This window comes from Pipistrellus kuhlii, unplaced genomic scaffold (assembly GCF_014108245.1).
Source record: "Pipistrellus kuhlii isolate mPipKuh1 unplaced genomic scaffold, mPipKuh1.p scaffold_m20_p_2, whole genome shotgun sequence".
NCBI classification, from domain to species: domain Eukaryota; kingdom Metazoa; phylum Chordata; class Mammalia; order Chiroptera; family Vespertilionidae; genus Pipistrellus; species Pipistrellus kuhlii.
The window spans coordinates 110515177-110542867 of NW_023425515.1; the positions used below are offsets into that span (position 1 = coordinate 110515177).

General features: G+C 39.2%; 2 protein-coding genes across 6 annotated transcripts in view; one reads left to right on the top strand and one right to left on the bottom strand.

The window, feature by feature from the left end:
* FARS2 (phenylalanyl-tRNA synthetase 2, mitochondrial) overlaps positions 1-27691 on the top strand; it is a 477859-nt gene that overhangs the window by 199058 nt on the left and 251110 nt on the right. The window lies entirely within an intron of this gene.
* Positions 18085-19128, bottom strand: LOC118724811 (heat shock cognate 71 kDa protein-like). Its single transcript, XM_045584237.1, has one exon. It carries the CDS (start codon positions 19058-19060, stop codon positions 18323-18325), a length of 738 nt encoding a protein of 245 aa, XP_045440193.1. The 5' UTR covers positions 19061-19128; the 3' UTR covers positions 18085-18322.

The following is a 27691-nucleotide window of genomic DNA, read 5'->3' on the forward strand; positions in this document are numbered from 1 at the left end:
AGTCATCATTACAAAGTGTGTAATATGTCCATCTTCAGAGAGATGAATACTTGTATAGCACAATGAAGAAAATGTATGAGATTTTTGTTTTCCACAGATCCCTTTCTTGAGAGAGAGCAAGTTCAAGGGAGCATAAGAGTCTAGTTGTGGAATTTGTAGTGCCTCTTGGAGATTTTATGCTTTTGTAGAGCTCTAGCCATTGTCTTTGGGAAAATCACTACCCCCACTTCTCTTACAACTTTTGCTCTTCTTTAGCTGTTAAATTAGTTACACTCTTCATAGCTAAAATCAAATCCATCATCTCTTTCTGCTCCCCTGAAACACACATATGTACACACCCATTTGTTTTCCTGATTTTGTTATTTCCTTTAATGTTTTTCTTCAATCCATTTAGTAAATATTTATTGAGCTCTTATTGTGTAGTAGGTACTCTTCTACTGAATAACAGGGACTAAAACAGGATAAAAGTAAACCCTTGTGGAACTCATGGTCTGCTGAGAGTAGACAGTCAACAAATGTATGAGTAAATTAAATATATTTTACTAGTGTCTAGTGTTATCCTATCGTAAATGGTATAGTGAAAAATGAAGCAGGGAAAAAAGATAGGAAGTTCTGATTAGAGGGGCAGGATAGGGTATTTTAGTTTAGAAGCATAGTCAGCAGATGCCCCACTGGGAAAGAGACATTTGATATTTTAATGGTATCATAATCTTCCCAATAGTCATATTTGAGTATCTCTTTTGATCCGCCTTCATCTCCAATCAGCTGACAAATTTAATCAGTTCAGTCTGTGTAATATGGCTTCCATCTATTTCCTTCCCACTATTTATGATGCCATTACTTCTGGTTAAGGAAGTAATTCTCTCTTGTAAGTTACATTAATTTCCAGATAGGACTGTCATTCATTAGTCTCTTAATTTTGATTTTTTGGTTAGTCATTGATGGCATATAAAATGTCTTTGCATTTCATGTATAGCTGAAAAAAAATCTATAATAATAAAAGTGTAATATGGTAATTAACTTAATGACTGAACAGCAGAACGACCATCCAGATGACCTTCCAGATGACCATCCTATGACACACACTGGCACCAGGGCAGCCAAGGCATATGTGATGCAGTTAGTTGGGGGGACCCAGCCATCTCCCATGATCACCCTGCAGAGGGAGACCAGGCCACCCTCTGCAGGGTGATTAATGGCAGAGCCTCGACCTGGAGGCTCAGGCTACCCAGCAGGCAGTGCAGCAGCAGGTGGGCAGGGCCTCCCTCTGCGTGCTGATGGATCCAGAACCCTGGCCAGCAGCAGGTGGGCGGGGCCTTTGTCTGTGGTGATTGATGATGGAGCCCTGATCTGGGGGCTCCACGATCAACCCCCCAAAAGAGGGAGGCCCAGGCCAGCCAAGTGATCACACCCACACCTGTCTCCTGCAGAGGGAGGTGACTAATGGTTGGGGGCAGCACCACACACACCATACAGATGGCAAGCAGTGGCAGTGGTGGGGGTGGGGCCGGCTGCCAGAAGCTGGGGGAAGGAAAGCCCTGATAGGCCCTGATCACTGGCCAGGCCTAGGGACTCTACCCTGTGAGAAGGTGCAGGCCAGGCTGAGGGGACCCGCCCTCAACCACTCACTCCCATGCACGAATTTCCTATACCGGGAATCTAGTAGATTATAAAAATTTGTTCATTTTAATGGATTTCTGTTGTTTTCTTTGAAGTTGAGAAGTATATAGTAATGTCATGCATAATGATAGTATTTTTTATTAAGGCATTATCAACATAAAATAAAACTTATCCATTTCAAGTGTGCAGTTTGATGAATTTTGGAAAGTATTGTATATACAATCATATAACTACCACTGGCAAGATATATAAAGTTCCCTCACCCTAGAAAGCTTCCTCATAGTCTTTTGCAGTTTTCCTCTCTCCCTGCCTCAAGCAATCATCGATATAGATTCTGTCATTATAGTTTGCATTTACTAGAATTTCATAGAAGTGGACTCAGATATGGCACTTTCTTTCACTTACAAAGTGTTTGAGATTTATTCATGTTGAATGTATTAATATTTTATTCTTTATAATTGTTGAGTAATCTATAGAGTGGATATATCACAATTTGTTTATCTATTTGTCTGCTGGTGAACATATGGATTGCTTCCAATTTGGGACTGTCATGTGTAATGCTGCATTGAATACTCATGTATACAGGTTTGTGTGGACATATTTGTTCCTTTCTCTTGAATAAATAAGACTGTAAATGAAAGAAGGATCATTTGGTAACAGTATGTTTAAATTTATAAAGTATATTATATTCTTTTCTAATGTGATTTACCATTTTGTATTCCCACCAACAATATGACTGTGGTATCCAGCCTACAAGATGATCCCAGTGATCCCCACTTTCTGAAGTGCTGACCTCCAATATTGTGTCAGGGTTGGTTTAGTGATCAGTAGAAATGATGGTTTGTTACTACCGAGCTTAGGCTGTGAAATACAATGCAGCTTTCATCTGGATTGTTTGCTTACTCTCTCTTGAATCACTCACTTTGGGTAAGCCAGCTGCCATGTTGTAAGCAGCCCTATGCAGAGACCCACTTTGTGAGGAACTGAGGCTTCTGGTCAACAGCCAATTAGAAACCAATGCCTCCTACTGACAGCTATGTGAGTGGGGTTGGAAGCAGATATTCCAGCCCAATTATACCTCCAGATGACTGCAGCCTTGGAGGACCCAGAGTCTGGACTATGCAGCTCAGCTGCTGTTGGATTACTGGCTATAAAAACTGTGGGAGATGTTTGTGGTTTTAAGTGGCTAAGTTTTTGAGATAATTAGCTAGACAGAGATAGATCACTAGTACAATGAGAGTTCTGGTTTCTCTGTATCTTTGGCAACATTTGACATTGTCAGTCTTTTAAATTTAGTGATTCTAGTAGGTGTGTAGGGATGTCTCATTGTTTTTAATTTTCATTTTTTTCTGATGACTAGTGATGTTGAACATCTGTTCATGTTTTTAATTGCCATTTGTATTATCTTCTTTTGTGAAATATCTCTTCTTACTTTTAACCATTTTAAAAACTGGCTTGTCATTTTGTAAAACATTTCCCCTGAAAAATCTGTTATACTGTCTCTACAGGACAGGAGAATCCTTACCTACATGGCCTGTTTGTTGCTGAGCAGAATTAAGTAGGTCTCACAATAATATTTTATAGCAGCATTTTGACCATAGTTGGCCATAAGTTCTCAATCTCCCTGCCTTTTCCTGGAGTGACAATGAGTTAATAACCATGCACCATTGCAGCTAATTCACTAACCACCACTCAAAATCCTTAACATTAATCACTTCTTTTGTCTCTTGCCAATTATTGAGACTAGAGGCCCAATACACGAAATTCGTGCATAGGGAGAGGTGGTGTCCCTCAGCCCAGCCTGAAACCTCTCCAATCTGGGACCCCTCGAGGGATGTCTGATGGCCCATTTAGACCTGATCCCAGTCAGGCCTAAACGGGCAGTTGGATATCCCTCTCAGAATCCAGGACCACTGGCTCCCAACCACTTGCCTGCCTGCCTGCCTAATTGCCTCTAACCACTTCTGCCTGCCAGCCTGATCACCCCCTAACCTCTCTCCTGCCAGCTTGATCGATACCTAATGGCTCCCCTGCTGGCCTGATTGTCACCCCTAACTGCCTTCCCCTGCAGGGCTGGTTGCCCCAACTGCCCTCCCCTGCTGGCCCAGTCACCCCTAACTGCCGTCCCTTGCCAGCCTGGTCACCCCTAATGCCTTCCCCTGCCAGCTTGGTAACCCCTAATTATCTTCCTCTGCAGGCCTCATTGCCTCCAACTGCCCTCCCCTGCTGGCCCAGTAACCCCTAACTGCCCTCCCTTGCCAGCCTGGTCACCCCTAACTGCCCTCCCCAGCCAGCCTGGTTGTCCCCAACTGCCTCCCCTACAGGCCTGGTTCCCCTAACTGCCCTCTCCTGCCAGCCCAGTCACCCCTAACTGCCCTCCCCTGCAGGCCTATTTCTCCCCAACTGTACTCCCTTGCAGGCCTGGGCCCTCCCAACTGCCCTTCCCTTCTGGCCTGATCTCCCACAACTGCACTCTTTTGCTGGCCATCTTGTTGTGGCCATCTTGTGTGTTGGAGTGATGGTTATTTTGCATATTACCTCTTTATTATATAGGATTATATAGGATTGCATAAACACAGTGCTTTTTTCGAGTTGCATGATTCCTTCTCTATCCTTGGAATTTCTCCTATCATCTGTCTCCTTCCATACACACATGATTAGCCATCATTTTCTTACCTGATTCATAGTTTACAATCATCCCTAATTTTTGTTTCTATCATGATATTACCTTCTTTCTCACGAGTTTCTTTAACACTCACTGCTTTTGTACTTTCAATATCATGACATCAATAGTATTCCTTTAGCACCTTAAAAGTAAGTGTAAGAATCAGGGAATTCTAGGACAGTGGTCTTTAGTCAGATTAGGTGGTTGTAAAAATTTGATAAGACAGTGAACATCCTGACTTTGCTGCTTTAAGAGATGAGCCAAAGGGTAGATTCTGAAAAAGTAAAATGTATTATGCAAACATTAGTACAATATTACTATTTACTGCTAGTCTTGTTTAAATATTTTTTCACAGCTTAATATTATGCACGATTTTAAATTCTTTGAGCAATAGAATTATATCAGCAAATATTTATTTTGAATTTACTTTCTGTTAAGCACTTATATTAATACTGTAAATGCCAAATGGTCCTCGGCATATTTTCTGTGAATTGTGATTTATTTTTTCTTTAACAAGTACTTATCAAGCCAATATTCTGGGTACAATGTTAGGCAGTAGATCTATGAAAATGAATAAACCAAGACTCCTACAGTTCAGGAGCTCCAAATTCGAGAGTCAGACATAGTTCCTGCAATCTTCGTGTGACAGTGTAGAGTGCAGCAGGAAGTGCCTGTGCAAAGCACAGAGGCAGCTTCTAGGAGCTCGAGGTCAGTTCTGCCTGGGTATTCCAGAAAAAGCTTCCTGATGAGTAACTTTGGGCCAGTAGTAGTCTACCAGATGGCAGGGGTAAGGAAAGGGCATTCTTTGATAACTAATGTGCAGAGGAGTCTTTGATAACTAATGTGCAGAAGTTTCTGTATGCTCTTCCATACTTATTGTGAAAGACAAGGTGCTATTGGAATAAGAGATTAACAGATTTTAGACAGATAGGACTATACCTCCTGATATTGTTACTTGTGTGACTCATTATTATTATTTTTTTAAACTTAGCATTAAATCCAGTTATTTATGTTAACTTTATTAGTGTATTTACTTCTTATTTTTCGGTGACTATTAAATGCATTTGGGGCTATGTAATTTTATTATTTCAATGTCTATGTTATATAATTGGATTCTAAATTAATGTAGACTAAAAAGATACTTTATTCTAATTTGATATATTCTATATTGCCAAACCAATTTGTTTTTTCTCCATGCAATCTTTTACTTACATAATTTGCTTAGTGACTGTAACCAGGTGGCACTGCATTAAATTCAGCAAACCACTCTCCTGTCCTGTCTGCACTCTTTTAAGGATTGTAACTTTAAAAATGTGTCTTTGTGGTATAGGTTCAATTTTTGTCTCTAATCTTCCTTTAGGTGGTCTCAGTGGTTCACAAAACCACCTATAAATTACTCTTTTTGTTTTTCTTTCTCCTATGGACCTGTATTCTGTATATTTTTCATTTTGAAATGAACCACATATTGCTCTCTTATTATTTAACTACTAGGGTCTTGGTACATGAATTCATGTGCTTGAAAAGAAAATTAGAAGAAATATTTTAATATTGCTATTCGCCCTTTGTCTATAATAGAAGTGCCAACCAAATTCACGATCAACAATGACAGATTGAAACACATGCGTGCGATTGGTGCCAGTGAGAGCTTTATAAGTATCGCGCATGTGCGAGTCAACTTAGCCTGTAATAGATATAGAATAAACTTGCTTAATTAGACCTGCTTTCTGATGTAGCTAAACTTTTCTAAGCTGGTGAAGCACCCCAACTTCTCTTTCAGGTAATTGTCTGCAACACAGCAGTACTTATCAACATAAAGCAGATTGTTATTGTAGATAATGCAGGGAAACGGTAAAATATTTAACTGCAGCAGTGCTTGACTATATTCTGCACAGTGAGAAAACCTGAAGACATTTCAGAGTTCACCATTTCTTACTTTTCTGTCAGGTCAAGTTTCTAAGCTTCCTAAATCTTTATTTTCTGGCTAATGAAAAGAAAATATGATTCCACGGAGTCTCCTATCTACCGACTTCAGGACTTCTGTGAGGATTAAATGAGATGAGGTTCAGGGAAACACTTAGCAGACATCTGGTTACGGTGTAAAATGTTTCCACCTAGCTATACAGCAAGTCCTGTTCCTGGGTAGAAGAAACTCCAGGGAGGCTAGTTGCTAGGGAGAGAAAGCCAGGCATTGCTATGTGACATCATTACCTGGATGGACACTGAGCTTATTAGAATTATTTTACATATATAGATTAGATAGTTGCTTTTAATTCTAATCTGTTTCATTTGTTGCTCATCTCTGTTGTCAGATTTTAATATTCTTGAAAGTAGGTTTCATCAAACCACTTAGCATAGTGCTTGATACAGAACAATCTTTAAGAACCACGTTTTAAAATGAAATGACAAAATTTTTAAAAATGAAATTACGAAATTTTAATAGAATAAATACCTTTTGTTGTGTGGTTAGATCAACACTGCATTAGATTTGACTTTTGAGCAGATGAGTGGTCAAGGTCATATTCTTCATGGGTGACCTGTGTTTACACTAAATTGTCAAGCCAGGATTTGGGGGTCTGACTTCTAGTTGTATTGATAACTAGCTCTGCAAACTTGGATACATCACTCAGTGCATCTTTGCCTCAGTTTCCTCATCTATATGATGTGGGCAACAATATTACTTATTCATAGTGTTGTTTTGAGGATTAAAAGAAATAGAGTAGGAAACACTTAGGATGAGTATCTTTTACTTTTATAAAATTACTAATACTTTTGTTATACACTAGAGATGTAATGATAAATTACTCTATAAAATAGAAAGTGTTATATAAATATTTTGTTATTATTTGCTTTTATTTTGACTGTGGCATTATTAACATACTCTTCTATATTATGAAAATGCCATTTGAATTTAAAGATAGTCAGTAGTGCCATCTGTAACAATGACAGTGAGTGTGTCTGGGTACCCAGGAACAGGCAGTAATTATTGCAACTCATGTCAGAAGTTAATCTTGGCCCATTGTTGGAAGCTCTACAATACCCTTTGTATTGCTTGTTTTTCTTTTATTCTTCTTTTCTGTTTCTCTTTATTCCTTTTCTGTGGTATCAAGTTGTCTTTGTGGGGATAGTTTAAGGTTTAGGAAATATACTCAAAGTTTCAGTAGTTAGTGACTACTATTTGTGTCAGATTACATTTTAAAAAGTAAAATTCTAGGTTTTAAAACCATAACTTTTTTAAAAGACAGAAGAAACCCTGGTGATCAAACAGTTCAGCCATTCTTAATCTTACAGACAAGGCTCAGATAGTTCAAGAAGTCTGCCTGAGGTTGCCCAGCCATGGGGCTGGACTCTGGTTGGTGTTTTCTGGCACTTCACCTCACTTCTCATCAAGCTTCACATATTGACACCCTTGCTGGATCTCTGTGATGATGGCATGTTCTCACTCCCTTTCTGTCTTCCTATTACTAATACTAACAATCTAGTTTGGTTTACCCTATAGAGCGTTATTTCATACTGGAGGCCCAGTGCATGGATTCATGCACTGGTGGGGTTCCTTTACCTGGTCTGTACCCTCTTGCAATCCAGGACCCTTTTGGGGATGTTGGAGGCCCAGTGCATGGATCCGGCCTGATCCCCACAAGTCAGGCTGAGGGACCCCACCAGTGTACCAATTCATGCACCAGGCCTCTAGTATGCATATAAGATCTTTGGTTAGTCTCTTTCTGCCTTCCTCCTGCCTTACTTCCTCTGAGATTTATCAGTCTGTTCAATGTTTCCATGCTTGTGCATTGAGGGTCTGCCCCCTTGTAGTCAGTGTGGGTCATAGTTACTGGTTGAATGGTCAAACAGTTGCTTAGGCTTTTATATATATAGATAGTTGTATGGGAGGCCAATTGTCTAGTGGATGGACAAACCATGAATTAGGTTCATGCCTGAATTAGGTTCATGCCTGTTAATTCTCTTTTCTCAATTACCATTCTTTCGACTTCAGGTGTTCCCTCTCTTGTACCTTTTACATTTTATATATATATATATATATATATTTATATATTTTTTTTTTTTTTTTTTTTTTTTTTACTCTTCCAGTGTCTCCTTTGTCTGAGTTCAAATGTTAGATGAATGAAATTTCAAATATAGCTATGGTCTATAGTAACAGGATAAATTATTTTCCTTATTCTCTTGCCTTTTCCCGCCCCTTTCCCCTAAAGCTAAAGTGTTCAAGGTATTCTAATAGTTTAAAATGTCAAAAGAAAGCTAGGTGAGGAAACAGCAAGGGAGAATAACTCTATTACTTGCTTCCATATAGTTCAGATTAATCTTTTCCTTCTTTTTGACCCTTTCAAACAAATGGACATATTGGCCCATTTAAGGGGTAATTGCTTTTCTCTTTGGAACATATTTCTTAAAATGACTACACGTGGGAGTCTATGTGTTTTGGATGATAAAGGTTGGCAGGAGTGGCAAACCTTGTTTTCCCTCCCTACCTTTCATCACCTTCATTTCCTACCCTCTCAAAGAATAAAATCTTTTTTAAACGATAGAAACAGTATAAACTGTAGCCACTTTAAATTAGAATGCACATTTTTAGTTTTTTTTATGTCACCTGGAAGATGTAAAGTTGTCATTGTTTTCTTCCTGTTTCATCTTTTCTTTCCTTTTATGCATTGTCATAATTCTCTAAGTTTATTATTTTTCTCTCTTATTCTCTCTCAGTAAGTCTTTGTGCTCCCTGTGGAAACAGTAGAAATTGTACATGGGGTTTGGATATTTCACCAACTGTTTTCTATAATTAAAAGTGAATTGGAAATGTGAACCCTGCCTTTGTTCTGTCGATGCTTCCGGGGTCTAGTCTAATAGAAACATGAAAAGGTGAAAAAAAAATAATATGGAGGTAGGAAGAGAAAATGGAAGCATGCTATTCAGGGTAAAGGGCTTCTAATGGAACATAAACCCTCAGGGGCCTTTGGGTATCTATCCCAAATTTGTTCTTCTATTTGGTGAGAGATCATATGTTAAGTTTTATCCAGAATCAAACCAGTAATACTGAGGTGATAGTTCTTTTCACCCTTAATTGGCCTCATCCACATTAATTATCTTCCCAGGTGAAGTAATCAAGAGCAGAAACCTACATAGAACTGTTTGGAATCTGAGATTTTTATTTAAATTCTCATACTCTAAGCAGGACCAGTAAATAGATTATAACTCCTGTATCAGCCTTAATTAACTGGTTGCCCAGAGTACTGAACTAAGAGGATTACAAGGACTAGAAGAGTGATCCTCTTAACATATTGCAGCATTGTTAGACCCTAATTGAGCAGCTAACCAGCCCTTAACTTTGATATTACTTTTACTTAAATTCTCACACTATTCGAATTATACAAATTAGACTGCAGCTCTGCAAGAGCAGGGAACATGTCTATCTTAACTATTGCATCTTTAGTGCATAGATCTGAGCCTGGCATATTTAAAACTCTCAATAGTGTTTGATAAATGATTGAATGATGAATGAATGAAATGAGAACCTTATAAGCATTCAGGTTTTATATATTTTTTACTTTAATCAGCAAGTTCTAAAGTTAGGTACTTGTTATACCTTGATATTGAGATAGGCCAGGCATAGGGTATATTCAATACTAAAACCACTGTCCATTTACCAGTGGGAGGAGAAGCCGGAGCTAGCATGGATAAATGACATATATAGATCTGTAACCAGCCACCTCATGCTTAATATCTAGTAGCTTTTTTAAAAAAAATAAATCTTTATTGTTCAGATTATTACAAATGTGATCCTCTTCCCCCCCTCAATTGCTCCTCTTCACTAGGTTCCCACCCCACCCTCTGTCCTTTCCCCATCCCCCATTGTCCTCATCCATAGGTGCACAGTTCAGTCTCTTCCCGCACCCCCACTCCCCTTTTCCCTGAGAATCGTCAGTCCACTCCCCTTCCATACCTCTGATTCTATTATATTCACCAGTTAATATTGTTCATCAGATTTTTAAATTCCCTTGGTTTTTAGATTCACTTGTTGATAGCTACGTATTTGTTGATCATAATTTTTATCTTTATCTTCTTCCTCTTCCTAAATAACCTCCTTCAGCAATTCATATAATTCTGGTTTGGTGGTGATGAACTCTTTAGCTTTTTTTTTATTTGTGAAGCTCTTTATCTGTCCTTTGATTCTGAGTGATAACTTTGCTGGGTAGATTATTTTTGGCTGTATGTTCTTGTTATTCATCACCTTGAATATTTCTTGCCATTCCCGTCTGGCCTGCATGGTTTCTGTTGAGAAATCAGCTGACAATCTTATGGGTGCTCCTTTATAGGTCACTACCAGCTTTTCTCTTGCTGCTTTTAATATTCTCTCTTTGTCTTTTGCTCTTGGAATTTTAATTATGATATGTCTTGGTGTGGTCCTCCTTGGATTCCTTTTGTTTGGGGTTCTGCGGGCTTCCTGAACTTGTAAGTCTATTTCTTTCCCCAGGTGGGGGAAGTTTTCTGTCACTATTTCTTCTAGTACTCTTTCGGTATCTTGCTCTCTCTCTTCTGGAATCCCCATAATTCTGATGTTGGTTCGCTTGAAATTGTTTCAGAGGTTTCTTACACTATCTTCAACTTTCTGGATTCTTTTATCTTCTCCCTTCTGCAGAGGAGTGTCCTCTGGCTCTTTGTGTTCAAATCTTTGTCTTGATTCTTGCGATCTTCCAGTCTGTTTTTAGGACTTTGTATAATATTTTTTATTTCAGACAATGTTTTCTTCATTTGTTGTTGATCCCTTATTATTTCTAGTTGCTCCCTTTTCATATCCTCATAGGTCTCATTTATTTTATCGGCCTTTTTTAGGATATTGTTGAATAACCTTATAACTGTAGTTTTGAACTCAATGTCCAATCTTTTCTTTTCCTCCATCTCCTTCCTTTGTGTCCTTCTTCTTGTCTGCATTTTAGTTGTTTCCCTGATTTGATGGAATAGCTTTGTGTGCTAGGTGTTCTGGTAGAGCCCAGTAGCACAGCCTTCCCAGTTACCTGCAGTGGACAGTCTTGGTGTAGCCCTTTGTGGGCTGTGTGTGCAGTCTTGTTGTTAAGCCTTGCTTATTGTTGGTATCACTGGGAAGCGTTGATCTCCAAGCCAATTGGCTGTGAGGATCAGTAGTGACTCAGCTAGGAGGGTTTCCCTACTCTGCTTGAATAGGGCGGTGTCTCGGGGTGGTGCAGACAATCTTTGGTTCCCTGTCAGTCTCACCTTAGAAAAGTCCTGTTCGTGGAGAGTTTTGGAAGATTGGTTGCAGGAGCGCGCGCGCATGCGCGCACACCTCTTTGGTAAAGGCGCAGACAAGCTTTGGATTCCTGCAAGTCCCTCCTTAGAGAAAGCCAGCCTCTGGGAGAGCTTCTGTGCTCAGCCACAGGTAGGGCGGAGTCTCGGGTTGGTGCAGACAAACTTTATTTTCCCTTCGGCTCCTCCCCAAGTCCCACAGTAATGGCCTCTGGCTTCACACACCTCCAAGAGATCTCTGCCCACTGCCTGACAGTCTGGCCTCTCCCTGTCTGGGGCCGTTTATCAGAGCAATAGGGTGATTCTGTTTTCCTCTCGGACAAGAAAGCCAGCCGCATTAGCTGTTCGCCCTCTCCACGCCAGGAGTAAGCCAGTAGCGAACTCAGCCTGGCCCGCCCTCTCTGCATGCAGGGAGTAAGCCAGCAGCAATCTCGGTCCCGCCCTTCCTCTCCGCACCGGGATTAAGCCAGCGCCTTTTCACGCACACAGTTCTCCGTACCTTCACAGTTCCTGAGGTTCAGCGTGCCTTCTCTCTCCTTCCCAGATGGCAGAGCCTCCTCTCAGCCAGCCGTCTGGTGCTTCAGGGCAATGCCTCCCCTGTTTTTCAGTTCTAAATTCAAATTTGTTGTGGTAGGCTGCATTTGGGTGTCTACCCTATGCCGCCATCTTGGTTTCTCCTCTAGTAGCTTTTTTAAATCACAAGAATTGGTAGTAGATTTTTAGATAAACAGTTGGCAGAGATGACCTCTAAAGCAGTGTTTTTCAACCTTTTTTGGGCAAAGGCACACTTGTTTCATGAAAAAAATCACGAGGCACACCACCATTAGAAAATGTTAAAAAATTTAACTCTGTGCCTATATTGACTATATATAAAGTAATTCTCTTGAATAGGAATCAAATAAACACAAAGAAAGTATTTTATAATTACTTTATTATGAAATATTAAGTAAACAAAATAGTGAAAAATTATAAAATTCTTGTCTTGTCTGCACCTACGGCACACCAGGCAACATCTCGCGGCACACTAGTGTGCCGCGGAACAGCGGTTGAAAAACGCTGCTCTAAAGTATCTTCTAATTTTCATGTTTCATCTATAATTTAACTTTTTTACTTTCTGTGTACTTAAATAGATACTACATGTCAGCAAAATAGCCTCAAAAATATAGCAAAGAACAAAAGAAAGAGAAACAGTCTTCTTGTTTATGGAAATATCAACTGGAACCATGTGAGAATAGATGAAAAGAAGGAGTTGATTATTTGGACTCCCCATGGCATATTCAGAAGCTACCAGGATAGTTAGCTTTTCCAATGACAGTATATCCTTATTTATTTGTTTGCTTAATTTAGCACAATAGTAAATAAATCATGAAGACTGTGTTTTTCTCAAGATCATGCTTTTTCTACATGTTCTTAAATTTGGCAAAACATTTCTTTTGGTCTGATGTTTAGTTCCTAATACTTCTTTCTGCATGTAAAAAACAAAACAAAACCCTTATTTTGCCCTGGCTGGTTTGGATTTATCTTGGGCTGTAGACTGTAGGGCATATGTCTGGGTTGCCACTCAATCCCCAGTAGGGGGCTTGCCGGAAGCAACCAATCAGTGATTTTTTAAAATCATTGATGTTTCTAACTTTTCCCTCTTCCTTCCTCTCTAAAATCAATGAAAATATATTTAAAAAAAACTCATTTCATTAAAATTATCAGTGACACTGCTCTCACCCAAATTACTGTGACCTGGTTTAGTACTATGATCCTCTGCCCCACCTGACTCCTCTGCTGACTCCTCTGCTGACTTTTTCCCAATTAGTTTGTCCATACCGCGTAGAACTATGTACAGTATTTTTCGGACCATAAGACGCTCTGGACCATAAGACGCACCAGTTTTTAGAGAAGGGAAATGAAGAAAAAAAGATTCTGAAACAAATAGTGTCCTAAAATATTTTATGTGCATTAAAACCCAACATCACAGTCATAAACACATGTAATCAACCCTGTAAAGTAAACAGCAGCATTTAGAACCATTTTAGAGCCGGGCAAGCACACAGAGACCACACAGAGCCGGGCAAGTACAAAAACTTTTTTTTTTAAAGTATATGTGTAGACTATATTTGGACCATAAGACGCAGGGACTTTTTTCCCCCCACTTCTGGGGGGAAAAAAGTGCGTCTTATGGTCCGAAAAATACGGTATTCCTTTTTCTTCTTATCTTCTTTTTAGGAGGAATTGTTAATTCACTCTACTTGGTATTCAGTTTCTGAACATGTTGTTTTTCTGGTTTCTGTGTAGCGAGCATATTGTTCAAGTGGGTCATAATTCACTTAGATGATTTTAGATGATGATTTGGGGTTTAGAGTTATAGGAATAGGCCTAAGATTATTAAAAGTGAGATTTTATTAAATGTTTAGCATTCAGAATATCTTTTTCAGAAAAGTAGGAAGAGTTTGGGAATGTGTTTAACATACAGGTGATAAGGGTGTATTAGTTTGCTAGAGTTGTCATAACAAAGTTCCACAGACTGGGTAGTTAAAAACCAAATTTATTTCTTCAGAGTTTTGGAGTCCAAGATCAAGGTGTTAACAGGGTTGGGTTTTTTTCTTTCTTTCAAATTTTTATTTACTAATTTGAGAGAGAGAGAGAGAGAGAGAGAGAGAGAGAGAGAGAGAGAGAGAGAGAGGGAGAGGGAGAACGAACACGCGGGGAGGGGAGGGGAGGGGAGGGGAGAGAAAGAAGCATCCATTTGTTGTTCCACTTATTTGTGCATTCATTGGTTGCTTCTTGTACATGCTCTGACCAGGGATCAAACCTGTAACCTTGATGTATCAGGACTGTACTCTAACCAAGTTCATTGGCGAATGCAAGGGTTGTTTTTTCTTAGTCCTCTGTCTTTCTGTCTTCCTTCTGGACCTGAATTCTAATCTTTCCATATAAGAATACTGGTCCTACTGGATGTGGGTCTAACTCAGTGACCTTAGTTTACCTAATTATCTCTTTAAAGCCCCTACCTCCAAATACAGTCAGATTTGAGGGTTAGGACAAATTTGACTGTATTTGTGGGAGAGCCAAAACCAGCTCTCCCACATCCTCTGAGAGATTCTGGATTGTGCGAGGGCGATTTTCGGGTGAACTATCCCAGAATCAGGCTCCCTCTTTTCTGGTTCCGGGTGCATCACCCATGAACTGCACCTGTCAAGACACCACAGCTCAGCAGCTCCTGTGATGAGTGTCTGCCCTCTGATGGTCATTGCACATTATAACTACCAGTCAGGCTATCGAATGGTTGGATGGTTGCTTAGGCTTTTATATACTTAGATAATGTTATTTGAAATGACCAAATCCATGTTAGAAATGAAAAATGTTTGAACTTATGATACCTTTTCCTGGAGTCCCTAGAGGAGGAAATCAATGCTAAGGCTGCAGTTGTCAGCTGAGTCTTGAGGGGTCTGAAGAGCAGGCCTTTTTGCCAAGCCTATTGAGAGAGAAAGTCTTAATGTGAGATGAAGGACAAAGTAAATGGTATCTTAAATGATTGACTGTCATGGATTAAATGTCAGAAAAAATGAGTAAAAAGAACATTGTGTTCTTTTCCTAATAATAGAAATAAAAATGTTTTACCAAACCTTATTTCACACCTTCAGTAAAAAGCCTGTATCGACTAGTAAGTTATTAACATTGTAAGTGAATGCCAGTTGTGTCATTCAAACTACTTAAAATTTCCACAAAGTTATTCTGATTGAGAGCTACAGATGTGGGTAATCTTATTACTCACAGTATCATTTTAAGTAAAATTTTAGAAAATGTCTGCTTTAAAGGTGTAATCCCTTAATTTATTTTCTTTTACTCCATATAAGTAATTCATTAACCTTTCATTGTTTTAGGACTTAGAGCATCTGAAGCCAATGAAGTATTTTACATTATAGTTCTTTGTGAACAGACTAAGAGTTTTCAGTCCTCTTTTCCCAAACTGCTATAATTTAGGGATAATGTAGCTAATTATATAGCTCTACAGCCAGTTTGGAGAGGGATAAAACTCTGTCAGACCCATCTGCTTTAGCTGCTGTGCTGGGTACTCCAGGGGGTATGGGATCTCTTTGGAGGTATTTAGGGCTTAAATGTTTGTTGAGTTACAATTTAATACTATAATACTTGTAGTTTCACTGAATGGGATTTAAAACAAATCATAGCCAGCCAGTGTGGCTCAGTGGTTGAGCATTGACCTATGAAACAGGAGGTCATCATAGTTCAATTCCCAGTGGGGGACATGCAGGAGGCAGCCTATCAATGATTCTCTCTCATCGTTGATGTTTCTCTTTCCCTCTTCCTTCCTCTCTGAAATAATTAAAATCTATTTTAAAAATAAAATTTAAAGGATAAAAAGTGGTTACTCTTTAAAAAATATTTTAGAGTTCTTAATTGGGAATACAACCTGCTCTGGTAGTAAAGTAGTTGGTTCTAGGTTATCTTAGATAATATGTTTATTTCAGTGGTAGAGATTTTAGGCTCTGCATTTTTCAATTTTGCCTTTGTCATCAAGCTGTTTTATTTTCAGAGTCATTGCTCAAGAGCGCCAACAAGGAAAAGAAACGTCAAGGTGAAAAAACAGATCAGCCAAGTTCACTGTTTGATGAGTCGGATGGCACTTATTTTACTTCTGATCTGACTCTGGTGCTAATCTTTAGAGTTTAGATGGCTTGAGGGAGGAACCTGTTCAGAGCTACACATCCACAGGAGGCATTCAGTAGTTGCCTGGTTGGAAAGAGCAGTCTAAGTTGATTGTTGAATTAGATTTATGATCCATGTAGTTTTTGTTTTCAGTTTCCACAAAGAATAATAAACTACTCCTTTAGCCCTCCTCAGAGCAGCTCTCACTCTACCACCACTTTGTGACTTCTCGGGTTGAATTCCTGTCTTTCACAATAGGATAGCAGCAAGAACACAAGGTTAAGAATGCTGAGTTAAGTAGAGGAGTTGTTAAATTAAGTTGAGACCCACAGGTTGAGAACCGCTAGGAGGGTCACCTAACTAAGATCATCGGAAAACACAGATATTTACATTCTGATTCATAACAGTAGCAAAATTACAGTTATGAAGTAGCAACGAAAATAATTTTATGGTTGGGGGTCACCATAACATGAGGAACTGTATTAAAGGGTCACGGCATTAGTAAGGTTGAGAACCACTGGCTTAGTATAATGTTTACCATGTTCATACATGCTGTTGGTAATGTTTTTTTACAGTAGTGTAGTATTCCATTGTGTAGATGTATTATAGTTTTTAATCCATTCATCTGCTGATGGGCACTTGTGCTGTTTCAACTCTTAGCTATTGTAAATTGTACTGCTATGAACTTAGGGGTGCATATGTCCTTTCTGATTGGTGTTTCTGATTTCTTGGGATATATTCCCAGAAGTGGGAATACTGGGTCAAATGGGAGTTCCATTTTAAATTTTTGAGGAACCTCCACACTGTTCTCCACCAGTCTACATCTCCACCACAAAGGTTCCTTTTTCTCCACATCCTCGCTAGCACGTCATTTGGTGATTCATTCCGACAGGTGTGAGATGGTATCGTATTGCCATTTTGACTTGCATCTCTTGGATGATTAGTATCTTTGAGCATGTTTTCATATGTCTCTTGGCATCTGTATGTCCTCTTTAAAAAAGTTTCTATTTTTGAAGGAGGACATACAGGGCAAAGGACAATGATTCTTATCATTGATGCTTCTCTCTCCTACTTCCTTCCTATCTGAAATAATTAAAATATAATTTAAAAATAAAATTAAAGGATAAGAAGTAGCGATTTTGAAAAATTTGAAAGAAGAAGGAAGAGGGAGAGAGAAACATCAATGATGAGAGAGAATCATTGTCCTTTGCCCAACTTTTGATTGGATTGTTTATCTTCATTTTATTAAGATGTATAAGTTCACTATAAATTTTGGAGATTAGACCCTTATCAGAGATAACATGGGCAAATATGTTCTCCCATGCAGTGGGCTTTCTTGTTGTTTTGTTCATGGTTTCTTTTGCTGTGCAGAAGCTTTTTATTTTGATGTGGTCCCATTTGTTTATTTTCCTCCTCAGTTTCCATTGCCCTAGGAGCTACATTGGTAAAGCTATCGCTACAATATATGTCTGATATTTTGTTGCCTTTGGATTCTTCTAAGATTTTTATGGTTTCCCATCTTACCTTTATCCATTTGAGTTTATTTTTGTATATGGTGTAAGTTGATGGTCTAGTTTTATTTTATTTTTTGCATGTACCTGTCCAATTTTCCCAACATCATTTATTGAAGAGACTGTCTTGACTCCATTGTATGTGTGCTCTTGCCTCTTTTGTAAAATATTTATTGAGCATAATGGCTTAGGTCAATTTCTGGATTCTCTGTTCTGTTCCATTTGTCTATATGTCCGTTCTTGTGCCAGTACCAGGCAGTTTTGAGAACAGTGGCTTTGTAATATAGCTTGATATCTGGTATTGTGATTCCTCTAACTTTGTCCTTTCTCCAGATTGCTGCAGCTATTTGGGGTCTTTTTAAAATTTCATATGAATTTTTGGAGAGTTTGTTCTAGGTCTGTGAAATATGCCGTTGGTATTTTAATGGAGATTGCATTAATGCTATGGATTGCTTTGGGTTGTTTGGACATTTTATTGATGTTGATTCTACCAATCCATGAACACAGTATATTCTTCTATTTGTCTATATCTTCCTCTATCTTTTTTTTTTTTAATGTCCTGTAGTTTTCCAAGTACATGTCTTTTACCTCTGTATTAAGTTTATTTCTCTTCAAATCGGTCATAGGTGATAGAGGTATAGAAGTTGATTTCTTCATAGAGTGAATCAGTCTCAGTACTGGACTGGGTGCTGGAAGAGAGAGAATGCTTAGCATGTTCAGAAGAAGTACAAAGGCGACAGACATCCCTCTTGTTCTCGCTGATATCCTTCTTATGTTTGCCTTTGAACTCTGCAATGAAATTGTTGACCATTAGGTTGTCAAAGTGTTCTCCACCTAAGTGGGTGTATCCAGCTGTAAATTTGATCTCAAAGATTCCTTCTTCAATTGTGAGGAATGACACATCAAAAGTGCTACCTCCCAGGTCAAAGATCAGCACGTTTCTTTCAGCTTCAATGTTTTTGTCTAAACCATAAGCAATAGCAGTGGCAATTGGCTTATTGATTATTCTAAGTACACTGAGACAAGCAATAGTTCCAGCATCTTTGGTGGCCTGATGCTGAGAGTCATTGAAGTAAGCAGGTACTGTGACAATAGCATTGGTAACAGTCTTCTCAAGGTAGGCTTCTGCGATTTCCTTCATCTTTGTCAAAACCATGGATGACACCTCTTCTGGATAGAAGCTTTTTGTCTCTCGCTTGCATTCTACTTGGACCTTGGGCCTGCCAGCATCATTCACCACCGTGAAAGGCCAATGCTTCATGTCAGATTGGACAACAGCATAATCAAATCTACGTCCAATCAAGCTATTGGCATCAAAGACCGTGTTGGTAGGATTCATTGCTACTTGATTCTTTGCAGCCTCACTGATCAATTACTCAGTATCAGTAAAGGCAACATAACTTGGGTTGGTTCAGTTTCCCTGATAGTTGGCAATTATTTCCACTTTTCCATGATGGAATACACCCACATTAGAGTAGGTGGTGCCAAGATCATTGCCAACTCCAGGTCCCTTAGACATACAATAGTTGCTGGTGTGTGCGCACAGTTTACACAGACCTGACTGGGACTGGTAGCCCCACGTTCAATCACCTGGGAATGCTTTAAACCTAACTCACATGAACGAGGGCAATTTAGTGAAAAGGAAAGAATAGTTGATAATGGAACTAGGAGGCTTGCTTTCTGATGTCGGATCTACCATCAGTTGGGTTTGTGACCTTGGAGCAAGTCAGTTAATCTCTTTGGGCCTCCACATGCTCATCCATAAGATGAGTGAGTTAAATGGATTGTAATTTATGGTAATTGCTCTACATTATATATACTCAGAAAATATGCATGCAGAAAATTCATACTTCCTCTTAAGTTCCTCATAGAGTTCTCAGTGTTTGCTGTAGTTCAGACCTTGGGATCATTTTCTTCCAGTTTGGTTCCTTTAGCTTGATGATGTCATTGCGTGCAGAAATAGAAAACTGGTACAAAGCCGTTTATCTAGTTCTGTGTGCCAGAATATGTATGATGAGATCATATGTTGCTCTTTTACTTTGAAAAACTAAAGCTGACTCAAACAGTAGTCACTAGTTACTTAAATTTTGGGTATAGCAATGACCTATATTTCCTGTTCACTTTATGTTGGTTTTCAGCTTTCTCAATGTGCTTGTTTCCTTCTCAGTGCCTTCTCTCTTTCCTCTGCATAAATTATTATAAGGGGCATCTGAAATTTTGGCAGAAGTAAGTGTCAGTTGTACCATGCTGAGGTAGCAATTTTAGAGGTAGTGTCCTTTGCAAATGTGTCTTTTTATGAAGATATAATTTTTACATGATTCTTTGCATCAGCAGTTTCCCCATTTGACATCATTTAAAAAGCCTGTTGGGTATGTGATACAGTTCTCTGCTATTCAGCTGTGCTGCCCTTTTCCTCCCTACTTTCCTCCAGGAAACTTTATTTTTTCCAGCTTGGAAAAGTATGTGCGGTACAGTAAGAAATTCTGGCCACTTGGGTACTGCCTTTTCATCAGCATCTTTGAGAAAGAGGCTGAAGTGGAGGCTGAGAAAGTATTCATAGAAATACTGCTTTTCTCAAGGCTGCTTATAGCTGCCTGTGATTTTGTTAAAGCAGAATGCAGACTAAATATCGATAAGATTTGAGAAAGAAGATAGCACATCAAAAAGTGTCTCTCCCGGACAGCCCAGGGGAAATCAAGGCTAGCTGAACCAGGCAAGAATGGGGCAAAGCCAGTGCTCAGGTGAAGGCTTCCTCAGGAGAGGTCTGAGCTGTTTCCTTCCAGTGTGTTCTGCTAGGGCAAAGCCAAGTGGGGGCCTGTCTGGCACAGGTGGTGGCTAAGGAAATACCAGGCTGCTATAAGAGCATGGACTTTGGAGACAGACAGACTGGATTTCATTTCTGAGGGAGTCTGGGCGCTTTGGTTGTAAGCCTCAGAAACTAATTGTGGCAACTTAATGTGCTGGAATGTATTAAAAGGACACTGAGTAATTAATGAAATTAGTGAGGACTCAAATAGCGAGTCCTCAAGGCTAGGAACCAGGGTAGCACTGGGATCTAGGACAGCCCCTCCAAGGTCGTGCCACTGAATGACTTTTAAAGAAAGCACTTTTTGTCCCTGTGACATTCTACTCAAGATCCAAATCCTTGAGAGAGAGATGATTGGTCTCTCTCAAAGACCTCAGAGACTTGAGTAATGCCTCGAATTCCTCAGCTTTGTACTAAGGAAATGGAAGGAAACCAGGCTGCTGAAGAAACAAAACCATTTCATTGCTATGCTCACTGGGGGCATTAAATAGGTGGTTCCCGTGAAGCTCTTCACATATGCCTTATAGTTAGGAAGTTCTCACTCTCCAATTTTTGGCTATGTCAATTACATTTTCTCTTTTTAAAATATATTTTTATTGATTTCAGAGAGAGAAAAATCAATGATGAGAAAGAATCATTGATCATCTGCCTCCTGCACCCCCCCACTGGGGATCTAGTCCACAACCTGGGCATATACCTTGGCTGGGCTGGGCTGGGAATCTAACTGTGACCAACTGATTCATAGGTCAACCACTGAGCCACATTTTCTTAACAGTTGTTTATTGAAGGGTGACCCACACACATGTCAGTTTGCTCAGGAATGTCCCAGTTTATGCCTTTATATAATACCTTCCAAATTAACATCGTCTTGGATTTCTCTTTTAAAATTTTTTCCAAGATTTAATTAGTTTACTTTTCCTTTGAATTGTATTGCTTTTTAAAAGAAATATGTTTTTGATTTCAGAGAGGAAGAAAGAGGGAGAGGAAGGGAGAGGAAGAGATAGAAATATCATTGATGAGAGAGAATCATTGATTGGCTGCCTCCTACATACCCTATACTGGGTATTGTACCCCCAACCTGGGCATGTGCCCTAACCAGGAAACAAACCAATTGCCTCTTGGTTCATGGGTTGACGCTCAATCACTAAGCATACCGGCTGGCAAGTTGTATTGATTTTTACCAAAAATTTGTTGATTTTGACACTATTGCAGATGCTCCCCATTCCCTCTTCCCTTGCTCACCTCCACCCAGCCCCTGCCCCACCTGCCTTGGCCCTCCCCACACTATTATCTGTGATCTTGGGCTATGCATATCTCTTCTCTTAATCTCCTTCATCTCTCTCTCTCTGGAGATATATATATATATATATATATATATATATATATATATATAGAGAGAGAGAGAGAGAGAGAGAGAGAGAGAGAGAGAGATTCTTTTCCACCCATTCATGGATTCACTGGTTGTAGCTTTGTACTTTCCTCTCTGCTCTGGTGGCCTCTAGTAGTATATGCAACACATGAGCAGTGAACTGCATTCTCTATGAAATCTTAATCTGACCAACCATAACCTTCCTGTCTTTCCCCAAGCCTGCCAAGATGCAACTTATCCAACAGTGCCCTTTAAGGATGGCATAGAGGTGTTCTCAATGAAAAAGAATGCATCAACCTACTATTAAGCAGTCCACTCTCCCCAGTCCAGCATGGTGGTGGGTAGCATTGGAAACTGCTACCTCTGCCAGCCATGTTGTCCATCAGCCACCTATGCCCGGGCTCACCCCATAGCTTCTCGGACCCCTGCACCAGCCTTCCGTCAGCCTGGGCAGTGAGGATTAGAACAAATTGTAGGTTGAAATGTGTACAGGAAAAAGGCAAATGGTTGTGCACTCAAACCTATAGGTACAGAAAGTAGTACTTGCTATGTGGGCACATTGTATAACTCTGAAACTAGTTTTTGTTTTTTGTTTTTTACTTTTTAGTAATTTTTTATTTTTTAATAAATCTTTTAGTAGCTGTTATGCTTTCCTCAACAAAAAAGTGCCCTTTCTAAGAAAAAAATGAATGACCAGATTTCAATTTTTCAAGAAAGTTGATATTGAATGTGTACCCCGTCGATATTAACCATTCACATGAGGGCCATAACAATATCACTGACCATAAGAAAACCCAAACAAATTCATCTGCTGTAGAGCATTGGCATCTATCCTAACTAAACATTCCAAAGAAGAGAGTTTAACACATGTGGCACTTTACATAATGTTTTTTGAAGAATGGCTTTTCATTTAGGTCAAATAACTGTTGTTCTAAGTTAATTTCACTCATTTTGGAGCTTAAGTTTTCTTATATACAAGTAAAAACTGTAATTGTACTTGTTAATATCTTGGCTCCATTAGCAAGATAATTTTACAAATAGTTGTGTTCATACCAATTTTATATCAGTGTCATCTTAGATACATAAGTAGAAAATTAAATTAATTTCAATATTTTTTCATCAAACTCATGAGATCAAAGGAAAACTTTCAGAAATTTAGTCTGTCTAAGGAAACACATCTGATGTTATTGTACTTGCAATTGTAATTCCAACCCAAAAGTTCAACATTTATAGACAAATTATTTAGTTTTGCAATGTGGAGTACAGTGTTTTAATAAAAATAACACTTTTATTACTAAATTTAGAAAAGTGAAGCAGAAATATTCTTGGAATTGAGTATGAGAAACATATATATGTATGTATGCACATATGTATATGCATACATACATATCTCACTGTAATATTTTTGCAACAGCTGCAAAAAATACATCATTTTGGCAAGAACATACTTGCTCTCTTTGCTGCCTCTCATCAGCTGAATTTTAACAATGCATCAGGCTTTGAAAAACTAATTTGTATCTCCCTACCTATTCATTATTGAAAGTAGGATTCCTTTTCATTTGTCTGCATTTCCCTTTCAGAATCAGTTGGAAACCATTAATAAAAGCATTCAATTAACTGAATACCAAAAGCATCAGCATTTGAAGCTTTTAGAGAATTGGAATTAAAGAACAAGGCCTGAAAGTGAGAAGATACTGTAAATATGTTCTCACAAAAGCAAGCAGAGACTGAAAAATGTACGTGATGAAGGCCCAATGGTCCACAAAATTTAATTTTTAAATTCTATAATTCTGATTTAGAATAGCTCTACTGTGGAAATAATTTTTTCCCTGTAACTTCTGTATTTAATTGGAAAAATATTATGTTGTGGCACAATAGGGTTTATAATATTGCATCATTTAAGTTTGGCAAAACATTCAAAAGAATCATTAATAGGGACAATTTATATGGAGAGCCTGGTCTTGTTAGCATAGTTGAATTGAGCAGAGAAACAGTTCCTTTGACAGTATCATGGCTCAAATATTTATGCATACATTAAAAAATAGAATTGATAATATTCCCCATTTGGTACGACCTGCTCTGAGCATATCACAGGATCTCATAGTTTTCAAAAGTCAAAACTAGAGTGGTCTTCACAGAAGAGTCTGTTGAAGATGCCAACGATCTTAAGTTGTACAAAATTTAACTTCAAAGAAGACTGCAGACAATTTCCTGACAAAAAAATTAAATGCCAAGGTCATATTGAAAGCATATATTTTTAGAAAAACACTAGAGATAAAAATGTACAATTATGAAACTGAACAAAGTTTATAAATATATGTCAAGACCAATTATTGATTCTGTTACTTTTAAAGCTTCATAAAATTAACAGAAATTATTCTGTTTTGCTTTCATATACACAGACTTCTTTTTTTTAGAAAGAATTTTGTTTTTGGAAATAGTTTCTGAATAAAGTGATTCTGTATATCCATTAGTATAAGAAAACTAGTTTTTCAATAAGCAATTATTTAAAAAAATAAGTTGAATTATCTGCAACACCTATTTTCACTCTCAAGATGGACTTGGTTTAAATTATATGAATGTTTTATTCATTAACAGCTTTGGTGACTCTTTAGGCTTGAAGCATTGTAGAATTCACATGTTCAGGTCAGATGGTAAAGGGATTGCTGTCTAAGAAACTCATTCCCTCAGGAGTTTCTTCACCCATCCAGTGTGGTCCTCAGGCTAGTTGAGCCTTAGCCAGCCTGCTCCACTACACCCTCTTCCAGAATTGAGTAGCTCCATTCCATCCTAGACAGTTGACAGGGTTGGGGCAATACACATTTTGCATAGGAGTTTTAGATTTAAGACAACTGATTTTGCAGTCTCTTTTCAGTGCCTGAAGCTATCATAAGTGAAGCCAGGTAGCATTTGGTCCTTATGTGTTTCATAACTTGGACTTGTGAGTCAGTAGACAGAGAGAAAAAGAAGAAAAAAGATGCAAAATGAGAGGTAGGATAATATTAATTTCCTGGGTGCAGTTTTTCCTGAGGCTTCCCCTAGTTCCACTAGTCGCCAGAACATTTTTATAGTAAACTAGAGGCCTGGTGCACAAAATTTGTGGGGGTGGGGGGCCCGCTGGTGTCCCTCAGCCCTGCCTGCACCCTCTCCAATCTGGGACCCCTTGGGAGATGGGGATTGGGTCTAAACTGATAGTTGGACCTCACTCTCTCAATCCAGAACTGCTGGCTCCAAACTGCTCGTCTGCCTGTGTGCCTTATTGCCCCTAACCATTTCCCTGCCATCCTGATCGATACCTATTGCCCTCCCCTGTTAGCCTGGTTGTCCCCAACTGCACTCTTCTGTTAGCCTGATCACCCACAACTGCCCTTTTCTGCCGGCCATCTTGTGACAGCCATCTTTGATCACATGGGGGCGGCCATCTTATGGGAAGGTGCAAGGCGTCAATTTGCATATTACCTCTTTATTATATTACCTCTTTCTTATATAGGATTAACATTTTGCTTTTGTGAATTCAAGTTTAATTGCTATCAGTTGCAGACAGAAGAGTCATTTCTTACCCTCCTGATTTTATAGCAAATTAAGAATAAGACCAAAGCACATGAATGAAAGAGAATGTCAATTTCAGTTCTCCCAAGCTGACTGGACAACCTGGTCTTACATCTTCATCTAAGAGGACATACTGTCACTTCCTCCCTGCCACCTCCTTCCATCTTCTGCAGCCCACCTAAAGGAAGGGCGGGGTTGGCATAACAGGCATAGTCTCTCATCTGGTCGAGATATAAGCATAGGATAAAAGCAAATTCCTATTGTTTAAAGTCTTTTAATATATTAGTTCCATCCCACCCAGAAATATGGACTAATTGGCTAACTTACTTCTGCAACAAGGATTCAGTAATGAATAGAGTAAGAGGTCAGAGTTGCTCTACTGGAAATTTCTCTTCAGATGGAAACACAAGGCCAGGCGCACCACCATAAGTCTACCAGTAAACCTAAATTCTCAAGATGAATGAATGCCAGCCAGCACTCAGATGGTCAAGTAGAGAGAGTGAGGGCCTAAGGTAAGGCTGAGAAGCCAATGCAGTCAATCCCTGGAGCACCATTTGTCATAACTGCTGTTTCTGTGTACGACTCTGTGAGCCCCTCCTCGGGTTTTTGTCTGGAGCACCGCCCACCGCTGCCTGAGGGTTCCTAATGTGCCATTCTGCAGCTAGCTTTTCCAGTGGTCAGCTAGAGTTCTTACTACTTGTTGATAATGCTTTGGACCTGGGAAGGATCTGTTTTTGGATGGACAGAGGAGATTTAGCTAGGAGATGTGGCAACAGGTGAACAAAGCCTTCTGTGCAGTGGTTAGTCATTTAGGCATTTGTGAAAACTGCTTTTGAAAAATTCCGCTGACAGTTTGTGAACAATATGTTAGCAGGAGAAATCTGACTATAACAATAAATCTTTAGTGTTGCTCTTGGCAATTTGGATCTTTCCACATGGAGAGGCTAAAAAGCTAACTACATATTTAAAGACTGCCCCTTTTTCTTGGATGTGTATCTACGGTAAGTGTCTTTGACTTTTCAACCCAGCGTTACTTTTTTCCAGCTTTACACATTGGAGTGCACACACACTGCTGTTTGGAGTTTCAGATCTTTCTAAAAACTGATTCACACAGACACCTGACCTCTGTAGCCTTTTTCTGCTACCTGCCTTCTCTGTGAATACAGTGCTCGCAGACTTTCAAAGACGGAGGTTTCAGAACTTGGCAGCCAAACATTGATGGCACCTAACACATTAGCAGTGTGGTTGACAATAGCAGTTAGTTACCTCTCCTTTTCCTGATTAGCTTTCCTGTTAATGTGACCATACTGGCTAACACTGACTTAGAAAGTGGACACATAACTGAACTGTTTATATTCAAAATCCATTTGGGGTTTGAGGCATTATTTCCAATCTATTGTACCAATTCATAAAAAAAAGCAGCTTTTTTTTTTAAGGCTGACATTTTGCTCCTTTTGACTTAAAATGGCTAAAAATGAATTTGAAGCATATTCCTTTTCATCTCTTCTTTTAGTTATTAATATTTAGTACTTTCATTTATGTTTAGAAAAGCAATTAGAAGTGAAAGGTCCCAGTCAAGAGTCATAAATTGGTAGGTTGGGGTGGAATATGCGGGGAAGGAGGGTCTCAAGATGGTTTTAAGAGAATATGATAATAGCTTTTAAGAGAGGCTCAGGTTATAATTGGAGCTTTTAAAAGCCTGATCCTTTTCCAGCGGCTGTCCTGGCTGGCCACGATCTCTGCGATCACAAAGCAGATTGGGTTCTGAGGGTGGTGCTGGCACATCATGATGACATGTGAAGAAAAGACCAAGCGGAGCAGAGGAACAGAGAAGGAAGGCAAAACCTGGGTGAACATTTTTTAGCCTTTCTTTCTTAGGGAATTTACAGCAAGATTTGTTATTTTGTTGGAAGTACAGCAGTTTCCAGAACAGTATATTTATAAACATTCAATCTCTTAGAGCCCTGACCATCCAAACCGGTGTCTGAGGCTGGACAGACATGCCCAGACATGCCCCGCCAGAGCTGTTGCCTTTTTCTTCCCAAATTCACACTATCTGCTAAGCAAGTTCATGTTTTTCATATGTAGATATAGAAAGTGAAGAAGTCATTAGGTTTTATTAAAGAATATACTTCTGGCCAAAACCGGTTTGGCTCAGTGGTAGATCGTCGGTCTGCGGACTGAAAGGTCCCGGGTTCGATTCCGGTCAAGGGCATGTATATTGGTTGCGGGCACGTCCCCGGTGG